The 13661-nt window shown below is 51.2% G+C and overlaps 1 protein-coding gene and 1 non-coding gene across 2 annotated transcripts in view; one reads left to right on the forward strand and one right to left on the reverse strand.

Annotated features, from left to right (window-relative positions):
• stx10 (syntaxin 10) overlaps positions 1 to 12800 on the forward strand; it is a 21249-nt gene extending 8449 nt beyond the window's left edge. The window contains exons 4-7 of the mRNA XM_078234783.1: positions 2303 to 2419; positions 4750 to 4856; positions 8454 to 8548; positions 10310 to 12800. Coding sequence (XP_078090909.1) covers positions 2303 to 2419; positions 4750 to 4856; positions 8454 to 8548; positions 10310 to 10386 — 396 coding nt within the window. The 3' untranslated portion in view covers positions 10387 to 12800. The remainder of the gene's footprint in view (positions 1 to 2302; positions 2420 to 4749; positions 4857 to 8453; positions 8549 to 10309) is intronic.
• trnak-cuu (transfer RNA lysine (anticodon CUU)) lies at positions 6408 to 6472 on the reverse strand. The gene has a single exon. It is a non-coding gene; the product is annotated as a tRNA-Lys (tRNA).
• Positions 12801 to 13661: the final 861 nt, after the last annotated feature.

Here is a 13661-nt window from a genome sequence, read left to right on the forward strand (position 1 = left end):
ACAGACTCAATTTACCAAGATAATGGTTGGATTGCGAGTCTTAACAGGTAATCAAGTCTTTACAGGTACAGACAATGTGAGTGGAGAGAGGGTTAAGCACAGGTTAAAGAGATGTGTATTGTCTCCAGATGGGACAGTTAGTGAGATTTCGGCCAACGTTGTCTACCTGATACGCTGCAGGAAAGGATGTCCCGAGGCATGGTACATTGGGGAGACCATGCAGACGCTATGACAACGGATGAATGAACACTGCTCGACTATCACCAGGCAGGAGTGTGCTCTTCCTGTTGGGGAGCACTTCAGCAGTCAAGGGCATTCAGCCTCTGATCTTCGGGTAAGCGTTCTCCAAGGCGGCCTTCACGACAACGCAGTCGCTGAGCAGAGACTGATAGCCAAGTTCCGCAAACACGAGGACAGCCTCAGCCGGGATCTTGGGTTCATGTCACACTATCTGTAACCCCCACAACTTTAACCTGTGCTTAACCCTCTCTCCACTCACATTGTCTGTACCTGTAAGGACTTGATTTCCTGTTAAGACTCGCATTCCAACCATTATCTTATAAATTGAGTTTGTGTCTGTATATGCCCTGTTTGTGAACACAACTCCTCACTCACCTGATGAAGGGGCAGCGCTCCGAAAGCTCGTGCCACCAAATAACCCTGTTGGACGTTAACCTGGCGTTGTGAGACTTCTTACTGTGCCCACCCCAGTCCAACGCCGGCATCTCCACATCAAGTTCAAGGGCATCTAGGGATGAGTGATAAATGCTGGCCCAGCCAGCGACGCCCAGGTCCCATGAAATGAATGAATAAATAATTGTTGACCAACATCAGCCAGGGTCACTGCGATGAGGAACGGGGACTATGTCTGAATTTCCGTGGGATTTTAACTTGACGGATTGGCTAGTCTCTGGTTTGGTGTGGAGTCGGAAAACCCAAATATTCCACTTGCTAATCACGCTGAGTGAGAACGTGCGTAAGTGAAGGGACAGATAAGGGGGATTATTGTGAAACATATCGTACTGAATCCAGGCACTCCCATTTCTGTAACGTGGAGAGAAACTGGGATTGTTCTCCATAGAGAGACTTAATCAAAGGTTTTGATCAAGTAAATAAGGCGGAACTGTTACTGGGGGAGGGGAGGGGGTGAGGTCAGTAAACACAGGGATACGGATTTAATGTAATTGATAAACGATCTGAAAGGTGTAGAATTTGCAGAGCTGTGGGGGAGGGGAAGGGGAGTGGGTCTGATCGGAGAAGTCTGCGCAGCTATGATGGGCAGAAAGGGCTGCTCTCTGCTATACGGCCGGACGATCACATCATGTGGCTTTGAATAAAGAGGATGTTTGAGCCATGAGTTCATGAGTTGGTTTTAGACTGTGTGACCTTGGGTAGTGTACCGCGCTCTGACTGGTATTGTCATATGAATTGTTGAGCACTGTACCCTTACAAAGCATCACTGTCATGTGACAGGGAAGGGAGCAGGGTGGACTGTAACGGGGGTGGAAGGGAGGACGGACTGTAACGGGGATAGGAGGATGGTCTGTGATGGGGATGGGTGGGTGTATTGTAATGGGAGAAGGGAGGGCAGACTGTAATGGGGATGGGTAGGTGTGTTGTAATGGGGAAAGGGAGGGTGGACTGTAATATGGGTGGGTGTATTGTAATAGGGAAAGGGAGGGTGGACTGTAATATGGGGTGGGGGGGTGTATTATAATGGGGAAAGGGAGGGCAGACTGTAACATGGGTGGGCGTAATGTAATAGGGAAAGGGAGGGTGGACTGTAATGGGGGTGGCAGGGAGGATGGACTGTAATGGGGAGGGAAGATGGGTGAATTGTAATGGGGAAAGGGAGGGTGGTCTAACAGGGATAATGGGTGAATTGTAATGGGGAAAGGGAGGGTGGACTGTAACGGGGGGGATAATGGGTGAATTGTAATAGGGAAAGTGAGGGCAGACTGTAACATGGGTGGGCGTATTGTAATAGGGAAAGGGAGGGTGGACTGTAATGGGGGTGGCAGGGAGGATGGACTGTAATGGGGAGGGAAGATGGGTGAATTGTAATGGGGAAAGGGAGGGTGGTCTGTAATGGGGGGATAATGGGTGAATTGTAATAGGGAAAGTGAGGGCAGACTGTAACATGGGTGGGCATATTGTAATAGGGAAAGGGAGGGTGGACTGTAATGGAGGTGGCACGGAGGACGGACTGTAATGGGGAGAGAAGATGGGTGAATTGTAATGGGGAAAGGGAAGGTGGTCTGTAACGGGAGCAAGAAGTGATCTACTCTCCCTGTTGTTACAGAATCTGCTTGGAGGGATTGAGCACCCGCACCAGCCCATGGACAGATACAGGCGCCTGGACCAGGAATTGGAGAATGCAAACTCCCAGTACATCGAGGAGCAGCGAGTTCAGCAGAGAGTAAGTCCTCAAACTGAAGCTTAATTATGAAGAGCTGGGGCAGAGAGTGCAGGAAAACACCAACAGCTGGAGAAGGTCTGTGCGCCCGAGAGACAGAGAGCGATGAGGGATTTCAGTTTATAAGTGAAGTTAGAATCAACTTGAGACCAGCAGAAGTAGGGCCATTCGGCCCATCGAGTCTGCTCCACCATTCAATGAGATCATGACTGATCTGATGTGATAATCATCAACTCCACTTTCCCGCCTTATCCCCATAACTCTTGATTCCCGCACTGTTTCTAACCGGAAAATATCCCACCACGATGGACAGGAAAATGATTAAACACAATGTCACACTGATCTTCCCACAAGGAGACATTAGGACAGGTGACTCAAAGTGTAAGTCGAAGGCAGAGAGAGAGAGAGAGCTGGAGGGGTTTATCGCGGGAGGTCGGACATCTCGAGGTGTGGCCACCAGTGGTTGAGTGAGTAAAATGGGGTAAGGACAGGATTGGAGGGTTGTGGAGCTGGAGGAGGTTACAGAGATTTAGCCAATCACATTGTAACACACTGCACAGTTACCATCACCGTGGGCGGCCCAGTGGTTAGCACTGCTGCCTCGCAGCGCCAGGGACCTGGGTTCGATTCCCAGCATGGGTCACTGTCTGTGCGGAGTCTGCACGTTCTCCCCGCTTGGGTTTCCTCCGGGTGCTCCGGTTTCCTCTCACAGTCCGAAAGACGTGCTGGTTCGGGTGCATTGGCCGTGCTAAATTCTCCCTCAGTGTAACCCGAACAGAGTGTGGCGACTAGGGGATTTTCACAGTAACTTCATTGCAGTGTTAATGTAAGCCTTACTTGTGACTAAAAAATAAACTTTAACTTTACTTTAGATGGGGAGGTGGCGAGACAAGGGAGGATTTGAAAAGATTGTGGAGAGTGTTAAATCCATGGCAGTGTAGTGGTCACTGAGGTTGGGGCAGAGATGTCTCCCCGCCTGTGGGAGTTGTGTGTACGCTCTGTGACTCCTTGCTGTCAGTATTGCACGGACTAGCCGGCTCTGAGCTGGCCTTGAGCCTGGGACTGTGTGGTTTAGAAATACCCAGTGCACATCCTCAATCCAGGAGCGGGAGTGCGATTGGTTTCATCTGAGTTTAAGGGGCTGATGGGCAGGTTTAATCTGTACAAGTGGGGTCCAATTGTGGAATAGCATTTGTGCTGATGGTGTGCAGTGAGAATGAGGGACTGAATCCCCCAAATCTCTCAGCAATCTGACCCAGCATCTCACTCTACCGGTCCCCCATCCAGCCGTGTGTGCCGTCTGTAAGATGCACCGCAGCCAAGGCTCCGTAGACACTACCTGCCAAACCTGTGACCTCGACCACCTGGAAGGACAAGCACAAGCAGATATGGGCAGCCCGGTAGCGCAGTGGTTAGCACTGCTGCCTCACAGCGCCAGGGACCCGGGTTCGATTCCCGGCTCGGGTCACTGTCTGTGTGGAGTTTGCACATTCTCCCCGTGTTTGCGTGGGTTTCCCTCCGGGTGCTCCGGTTTCCCCCCACAGTCCAAAGATATGCAAGTTAGGCGAATTGGCCATTCTAAATTGCCCCTTCGTGTAGGCTAGGGAGATTAGCGGGGTAAATATGTGGAATTATAGGGATGGGGTGGGCCTGTGTAAGATGCTCTTTCAGAGAGTTGGTGCAGACTCGATGGGCCGAGTGGCCTCCTTCTGCACTGCCGGGATTCTGTGGATACCTGGGAACACCAACACTTGAAGTTCCCCACCAAGATTCCGTATCACTTGATTTGGACATATATCGGCTGTTCCCTCACTGTTGCCGGATTTAAATGCTGGAACTCCCTCCCTAACAGCACGGTGGGTGTACCTACACCACAGGGACTGCAGCGGGTTCGAGAAGGAAGCTCATAACCACCTGCTCAAGGGGCAATTAGGGATGGGCAATAAATGCTGGGTCTAGCCAGCGATAAACATACAGATGGCAAAAATATAGATATTTTAAACTTTAACCAAAGGGAAAAAGATTTTAGTGTGAACATGGGAATTAGGAGCAGAAGTTGGCAAATTCTGCCCTTCGAGCCTGCTCCGCCATTCAATCAGATCATGGCTGATCTCCCCCTGGTCTCAAATCCACCTCCCTCACCTGTTCCCCATCTCCCTTTAACCCTTTTTCTATCAGAAATATATCCATCTCCTTCTTCAAACCATTCAGTGATTCAGACTCCGCCGTGCGCTGGGGCAGCGAGTTTCACGGATGGGGAACGGGCAGGATAATGAGGCTGGTGTAAGGCAGTGTGAGTAATGCTGTTAACTCTCGCCCTTGGTTCCGTGCAGTTGATAGTCGAACAGCAGGACGATCAGCTGGAGTTGGTACTAGGCAGCAGCAGAGTCCTAAAGAACATGTCGGAGCGAATCGGGGATGAGTTGGAGGAGCAGGCAGTGTAAGTAGATTCCTCCGTGCTCGATGGATTACTGTCAGACCAACCGAATCAAACACACATGTTATTTTTATATGATTCCGTTCCCCGAGCTGATGGATGTGGGTCTGTAGACTTGACTCTGGGTCACAAAGACATGGGTTCAACTCGCCCCCCCCGAGACTTGAGCACAAAGCCCACTCCCCGCAATATACCGAGGGGGCGCCGCATTGTCAGAGGGTCAGTGCTGAGGGACTGCCGCACTGTCAGAGGGTCAGTGCTGAGGGAGTGCTGCATTGTCAGAGGGTCAGTACTGAGGGAGTGCCGCACTGTCAGAGGGTCAGTGCTGAGGGAGTGCCACACTGTCAGAGGGTCAGTGCTGAGGGAGTGCCGCACTGTCAGAGGGTCAGTACCGAGGGGGCGCCGCACTGTCAGAGGGTCAGTACTGAGGGAGTGCCGCACTGTCAGAGGGTCAGTACTGAGGGAGTGCCGCACTGTCAGCGGGCCAGTGCTGAGGGAGTGCCACACTGTCAGAGGGTCAGTACTGAGGGAGCGCCGCCCTGTCAGAGGGTCAGTGCTGAGGGAATGCCACACTGTCAGAGGGTCAGTACTGAGGGACTGCTGCACTGTCAGAGGGTCAGTACTGAGGGAGCGCCGCCCTGTCAGAGGGTCAGTGCTGAGGGAGCGCCGCACTGTCAGAGGGTCAGTGCTGAGGGAGTGCCACACTGTCAGAGGGTCAGTACCAAGGGTGCGCCGCACTGTCAGAGGGTCAGTACTGAGGGAGTGCCGCACTGTCAGAGGGTCAGTACTGAGGGAGTGCCGCACTGTCAGAGGGTCAGTACAAGGAGGGTGCTATATGTTGAGTGAGACGTGTAACTGAGGCCTGGCGCCTCAGATGGAGATTAACGATCCTCTGCAGGGATGGAGGTGTCCTGACCAATACCTTCCCTGGACTACACTTGCTAAAGCAGATTATCACTCTTGTTGTTTGTGGGATCTTGCTGTGTACAAACTGGTTGCTGCGTTTCCCACGTTACAGCAGTGACTACGTCACAGAGAATCCTTTATTGGCTGTGAAACAACTTGGAACGTTGTGAGGTTATGAAAGTGTTGTTGAAATGTGAGATTTCCACAGTAAGACGGGGAGATATTTCATCGATCAGCTGGGAGAAGATTGAAGATTATTCTGGGGTTGGGAGTTCAAACTTGGTGCCTGTGATGAAGTTTATTGGGATGTGGGTTGACATAGAATCCCTATGGCACAGAAGGAGGCCATTCAGCCCACTGAGTCTGTATCGACCACAATCCCACTCGGGCCCTATTCCCGTAACCCCACATATTTACCCGAGCTAGTCCCCCTGACACTAAGGGTCAATTTATCACGGCCAATCAACCTAACCCGCACATCTTTGGACTGTGGGCGGAAACCGGAGCACCCGGAGGAAACCCACGCAGACACGGGGAGAATGTGCAGACTCCGCACAGACAGTGACCCCAAGCTGGGAATCGAACCCGGGTCCCTGACGCTGTGAGGCAGCAGTGCTAACCACTCTGCCACCGTGCCGGCCTAAACAATGGCGTGGGGCTCGAACCCACGACACTGAGATTAAGAGTCTCATGCTCTACCGACTGAGCTAGCCGGGCATGACAGAAATAGAGGCTGGGATTTTACTGTCCCGCCCACCACGGGAATCGGAGCGGGCAGGAGGCGGACAGTGGGAAGGTCCGTTGACTTTGGGCGGGATTTTCTGGATTCGGGACAAGCGAGCCGGTGAAATCCCGCCCGGAGAATCTATTCTAATCTTTGGGATAAGAATGGGCAGAGGAATGACTCCAATCCCACCCTGGCCACTTGCTGCAAACCCGGAGTTCGGAAGAAAGGGTGTCGACAGTTACTTTACATTCACTCACGGGATGTGGGTATCGCTGGCTGGCCAACGTTTATTGCCCATCCCTAATTGCCCTCGAGAAGGGCAGTGTGACCATAGAATATAGAACATTACAGCGCAGTACAGGCCCTTTGGCCCTCGATGTTGCGCCGACCTGTGAAACCAATCTAAAGCCCATCTAACCTACACTATTCCAATATCATCCATATGTTTATCCAATGACCATTTAAATGCTCTTAATGTTGACGAGTCCACTACTGCTGCAGGCAGGGCATTCCACGCCCTTACTACTCTCTGAGTAAAGAACCTACCTCTAACATCTGTCCTCTATCTCTCACCCCTCAATTTGAAGCTATGTCCCCTCGTGTTAGCCGTCACCATCCGAGGAAAAAGGCTCTCACTATCCACCCTATCTAATCCTCTGATCATCTTGTATGCCTCTATTAAGTCACCTCTTAACCTTCTTCTCTCCAACGAAAACAACCTCAAGTCCCTCAGCCTTTCCTCATACGATCTTCCCACCATACCAGGCAACATCCTGGTAAATCTCCTCTGCATCCTTTCCAACGTTTCCACATCTTTCCTATAATGCGGCGACCAGAACTGTACGCAATACTCCAAGTGCGGCCGCACCAGAGTTTTGTACAGTTGCAGCATGACCTCATGGCTCTGAAACTCAATCCCTCTACCAATAAAAGCTAACACACCGTACGCCTTCTTAACAACCCTATCAACCTGGGTGCCAACTTTCAGGGATCTATGCACATGGACACCCAGATCCCTCTGTTCATCCACACTACCAAGTATCTTAGCATTAGCCCAGTACTCTGTACCCCACACGGGGTCATTCCTGTTTGAACAACTTTGCCACATAACAACAGTCCCTGCACCACACTGTGTGTGAGGACTTTGATCTGGGTTGGTTCACTCAACACAAGCTCACAAATATTTACATTATCGTCGCCTTGCTAATGAAGCAGCTGCTCTTTCGAGTGATTTATTACCTTGTGACTGCCACCGGCAAAACCCTGCGATCAATGTGTGAGCGTTAATTCTGTATCAGTAGATAAGACCATCGTGTTAATCCAGCCTGTACACCCCCACACATACACTGGCATAAATACATCCCCCGGTGCTGGGTGGCACAGTGGTTAGCACTGCTACCTCACAGCGCCAGGGACCCGGGCTCGATTCCCGGCTTGGGTCACTGTCTGTGCGGAGTTTGTATGTTCTCCCCGTGTCTGCGTGGCTTGGGCGCCAATGGCAGGGTGATGAAATTTTAGGATGGAACTAAAATACTTGATGAGAATTGGGTGTGGATAAAAAGTATGGAAATGGGACAAAAGCAGCCAGCTCCGATCTCCAGCTAGTACCAGAGCAGAACAAAGGGCCAAATGGCCTCCTCCTGTGCAGAGAGAACAGTGGGATTGAGGGTTGGGGCTTGGAAATGGGTGCTCCGGTTTTCTCCCACGTTCCAAACATATGTGGGTTAGGTGGATTGGCCACACTAAATTAACCCTAATGTCAGGTGATTTGCAGGGTAAATATGAGGGGTTACAGGACTGGGGCCTGGGTGGGATTGTGGTCAGTGTGGACTTGATGGGCCAAATGGCCTCCTTCTGTGCTGTAGGGATTCTATGTAAGAGGGCAGCCTGTCCCTCCCGGGGCTCAGCGTTGTCCGAGGAAGAAGCCACGTCCTGCTTTCTAACCCAGTCTGATTTCTCTCCTCCAGGATGTTGGATGAATTTTCCCATGAAATGGACAACACTCATTCCCGACTGGACGGCACGCTGAAAAAGTTGGCCAAAGTTTCTCACATGACGAGTGGTAAGTTTCCAAGCCGCCCCCAGCCCCCAATCCCACTGTTCTCTCTGCACAGGAGGAGGCCATTTGGCCCTTTGTTCTGCTCTGGTACTAGCTGGAGATCGGGGCTGGCTGCTTTTGTCCCATTTCCATACTTTTTATCCACACCCAATTCTCATCAAGTATTTAATTCCATCCGAAAATGTCATCACCCTGCCATTGGCGCCCAAGCCTTCAGATGCCTGATCCCTAAACTCCCTAAAAACCCCTTTTCCCCACCACTTCCTTTAAGACGTTATTAAAGGAGTAATTTGACAAGAAAGTATTCAATGAATGGTAGGACACTAGGAAGTTCTGTGGAACAAAGGAACTTTGGCGTGTTTGTCCACAGATCTCTGAAGGCGGTAGGGCATGTTAGTAGGGTGGTGAAAAAGGCATATGGGACACTTGCCTTTATCAATCGAGGCATAGATTACAAAAGCAGGGAAGTCATGTTGGAGTTGTATAGAACTTTGGTGAGGCCACAGCTGGAGCACTGTGTGCAGTTCTGGTCGCCACATTATAGGAAGGATGTGATTGCACTGGAGGGGGTGCAGAGGAGGTTCACCAGGATGCTGCCTGGGACGGAGCATTTAGGTTATGAAGAGAGGTTGTGTAGGCTTGGGTTGTTTTCGTTGGAGCAGAGAAGACTGAGGGGCAACCTGATGGAGGTGTACAAGATTATGAGGGGCATGGACAGAGTGGATAAGGAGCAGCTGTTCCTCAAAGTTGAAGGGTCAGTCACGAGGGGACATGGGTTCAAGGTGAGGGGCAGGAGGTTCAGGGGGGGATTTGAGGAAAAACGTTTTGACCCAGAGGGTGGTGAGGGTCTGGAATGCACTGCCTGGGAGGGTGGTGGAGGCGGGGATGCCTCACATCCTTTAAAAAGTATCTGGATGAGCACTTGGCACGTCATAACATTCAGGGCTATGGGCCGAATGCGGGCAGATGGGATTAGGTTGGAGTTCAGGTGTTTCTAATGTGTCGGTGCCGACTCGATGGGCTGAAGGGCCTCTTCTGTGCTGCATGATTCTATGATTCAAAACCTGCCTGCTTAATCGTGCTTTTGACCTGTCCTAATACCTTTTTGTGATTTGATTTATTATTGTCACATGTATTAACATAGAGTGAAAGGTATTGCTTCTTGCACACTATACAGACAAAGCATACTGTTCATAGAGAAGGAAAGGAGTGCAGAATGTAGTGTTACAGTCATAACTCGGGTGTAGAGAAAGATCAACTTAATGCGAGGTAGGTCCATTCAAAAGTCTGACAGCAGCAGGGAAGAAGCTGTTCTTGAGTCGGTTGGTACGTGACCTCAGACTTTTGTATCTTTTCCCCGACGGAAGAAGGTGGAAGAGAGAATGTCCGGAGGTGCGTGGGGTCCTTAATTATGCTGGCTGCTTTTCCCCGAGGCAGCGGGAAGTGTAGACAGAGTCAGTGGATGGGAGGCTGGTTTGCGTGATGGATTGGGCTACATTCTCACATGACGAGTGGTAAGTTTCTACCTTTTGTAGTTCCTTGCGGACTTGGGCAGAGCTGGAGCCCATACCAAGCTGTGATATAACCAGAAAGAACCGTGTGGCTTTAGACTCTGATTCTGTCTGATAATATTCCCGTGATCTCTTTAGGGATGTTTTATTACCTGGAAGGCGCTATATAAATGGAAGTTATTTACTCTCCCGACCATGTTGAATTGCCCGATGCCTTTTTGTACCGAGACTGACAACTTTCTCTGTCCGACAGCGCGACGCCAGTGGTGCGTGATCATCGTTCTTCTCGTCATCCTGATCGTGGTGCTCATCTTGTTATTCACTCTGTGATCGTTGCGCCGGGACTTCTAATTGTGTACGACCAGGGTTGCCACGGTCGATCGGCAACTGGAACATCTGTGGTGGGAGAGATCTGGGGCGAGTCACTCAGAGTTTCAGCAGGACAGAGTTCCGCCAATGGCCACTCCTCTTATTTCTGTTTATTTTTGGACTGGGTGCCGTGTCCAATGTCACAAACGTGGAGAGGGTGAGAAATGTAAAAGAGAACCCCACAATGTTTTGTTTTGAATCTGTTAGTTTGTACCTTTCAGGATGTCGGTAGTGGACATGGTAGTTCCTTTTAGAATCAAGGACAAAATCTAATCTTCGGCCTCCTGGCTTTTTTAACGCAAATCAGTCCGCAATAGTTAACAACAAACTCAGCCTCCTCCCACTGAATTCCTCTCTGCTCAGGAATGGGGAAATTGCCAGGTCTTCGAGAGACAATCTGGAGTCTCGATTATTCTCTCTCGCTCCCTCTTCTTGAGCAGTTCCTGGGGAAAAAAAAGCATCCCACGTTCGGACACTACCTCTGCAGGCACTGTGCATTGCCCCTCTGACTCTGAAGGCTGCAAGACTTGAACACATTGCCCAGGTCCACACTCCCAAGGCAGTGCTGAGGGGGTGCCGCACTGTCGGGGGGTCAGCCCTGAGGGGGCGCCTCGCTGTCGGAGGGTCAGTGCTGAGGGAATGCCGCACTGTCAGAGCGTCAGTACTGAGGGAGTGCCGCACTGTCAGAGCGTCAATACTGAGGGAGTGCCACACTGTCAGAGGGTCAGTACTGAGGGAGTGCCGCACTGTCAGAGGGTCAGTACTGAGGGAGTGCCGCACTGTCAGAGCGTTAGTACAGAGGGAGTGCCGCACTGTCAGAGGGTCAGTACTGAGGGAGTGCCGCACTGTCAGAGCGTTAGTACAGAGGGAGTGCCGCACTGTCAGAGCGTTAGTACAGAGGGAGTGCCGCACTGTCAGAGGGTCAGTGCTGAGGGAGTGCTGCACTGTCAGAGGGTCAGTGCTGAGGGAGTGCTGCACTGTCAGAGGGTCAGTACTGAGGGAGTGCCACACTGTCAGAGCGTCAGTACTGAGGGAGTGCCGCACTGTCAGAGGGTCAGTACTGAGGGAGTGCCACACTGTCAGAGCGTCAGTACTGAGGGAGTGCCGCACTGTCAGAGGGTCAGTGCTGAGGGAGTGCTGCACTGTCAGAGGGTCAGTACTGAGGGAGTGCCACACTGTCAGAGCGTCAGTACTGAGGGAGTGCAGCACTGTCAGAGGGTCAGTACTGAGGGAGTGCCACTCTGTCAGAAGGTCAGTGCTGAGGGAGTGCTGCACTGTCAGAGGGTCAGTACTGAGGGAGTGCCACACTGTCAGAGCGTCAGTACTGAGGGAGTGCAGCACTGTCAGAGGGTCAGTACTGAGGGAGTGCCGCACTGTCAGAGCGTTAGTACAGAGGGAGTGCCGCACTGTCAGAGCGTTAGTACAGAGGGAGTGCCGCACTGTCAGAGGGTCAGTGCTGAGGGAGTGCCACTCTGTCAGAAGGTCAGTGCTGAGGGAGTGCTGCACTGTCAGAGGGTCAGTGCTGAGGGAGTGCCACTCTGTCAGAAGGTCAGTGCTGAGGGAGTGCTGCACTGTCAGAGGGTCAGTACTGAGGGAGTGCTGCACTGTCAGAGGGTCAGTACTGAGGGAGTGCCACACTGTCAGAGCGTCAGTACTGAGGGAGTGCAGCACTGTCAGAGGGTCAGTGCTGAGGGAGTGCCCCACTGTCAGAGAGTCAGTACTGAGGGAGTGCCGCACTGTCAGAGGGTCAGTACTGAGGGAGTGCCGCACTGTCAGAGGGTCAGTACTGAGGGAGTGCAGCACTGTCAGAGGGTCAGTACTGAGGGAGTGCAGCACTGTCAGAGGGTCAGTACTGAGGGAGTGCAGCACTGTCAGAGGGTCAGTACTGAGGGAGTGCAGCACTGTCAGAGGGTCAGTACTGACGGAGTGCAGCACTGTCAGAGGGTCAGTACTGACGGAGTGCAGCACAGTCAGAGGGTCAGTACTGAGGGAGTGCAGCACTGTCAGCGAGTCAGTACTGAGGGAGTGCCGCACTGTCAGAGGGTCAGTACTGAGGGAGTGCAGCACTGTCAGAGGGTCAGTACTGAGGGAGTGCAGCACTGTCAGAGGGTCAGTACTGAGGGAGTGCAGCACTGTCAGAGGGTCAGTACTGAGGGAGTGCAGCACTGTCAGAGGGTCAGTACTGACGGAGTGCAGCACAGTCAGAGGGTCAGTACTGAGGGAGTGCAGCACTGTCAGAGGGTCAGTACTGACGGAGTGCAGCACAGTCAGAGGGTCAGTACTGAGGGAGTGCAGCACAGTCAGAGCGTCAGTACTGAGGGAGTGCAGCACTGTCAGAGGGTCAGTACTGAGGGAGTGCAGCACTGTCTGAGGGGACCTCATTTAGATGAGATGTAACAAAATAGGCATTTAAGATGAGTAGCTCGTTGCCTCCTGGTTGTTGTTATTATTGGACAGAGGGGTTTGTGCAGTGAGTTGCGTTCCACACGATTCATCCTATCAACACTTCATTAGCTTCTCCTGAACTGTATTGGTGTTACCATCTCCAGCTGGTAACTTCCACATTCGGGACAGTTTACCTGACTGGATGCGGAGGAGTACGGCCCTTTCCTGTATCACAGCCCTGTCAGTTATAGAGGGATAGTGTCTGGCTGTCCTTCTGTTTACCTACATGCTAGTGTGGCTAAGATCATGATCTCAGCCTGGGGACAGTCCATGTTGTAGCCATGTGTGGTCTGATCCCAATCATCGCTTTACTGGGTGATTAACCCATCTCTCACTCACTCTGTCAGTCTGATCTTTATAGCAGGGGTAGAATAATTAAGGTTTTAATATTTATCCCTCTCTTTCCCCCTGCCCCAGCAGCTTTCTCTGCGGTAGAGGACGAATCCACAGGTAGAATCTATTGTCCGGTACTATCTGAATTTTGGGCTTCAGTTTAGGAGAGAGTTTAACTAACTCCCTTTTTTATAAGCCATCCAGTCGGGATGAACTGCCTAAATTTGGGACACTTTGTCACGATCTAGAAATGCCAAATAATTTAGTATGTTTTATTTTTTTTGTACCATTTGTTTTACAGTCTAGCTCGCATTTCATTTTTGTCTTCGTGGTAACATATTTCCTGTATTTTTGATGATTCGTAGGTTTAAATTATTGCAATAAAAGATGTCACAACTGTTTGGTCGAGATTTGAGAAAATAAAAACAGTTGAAATATCTAAAAAAAAATATCGGACA

The sequence above is a fragment of the Mustelus asterias genome, chromosome 19, assembly GCF_964213995.1.
Source record: "Mustelus asterias chromosome 19, sMusAst1.hap1.1, whole genome shotgun sequence".
Taxonomy (NCBI): Eukaryota; Metazoa; Chordata; class Chondrichthyes; order Carcharhiniformes; family Triakidae; genus Mustelus; species Mustelus asterias.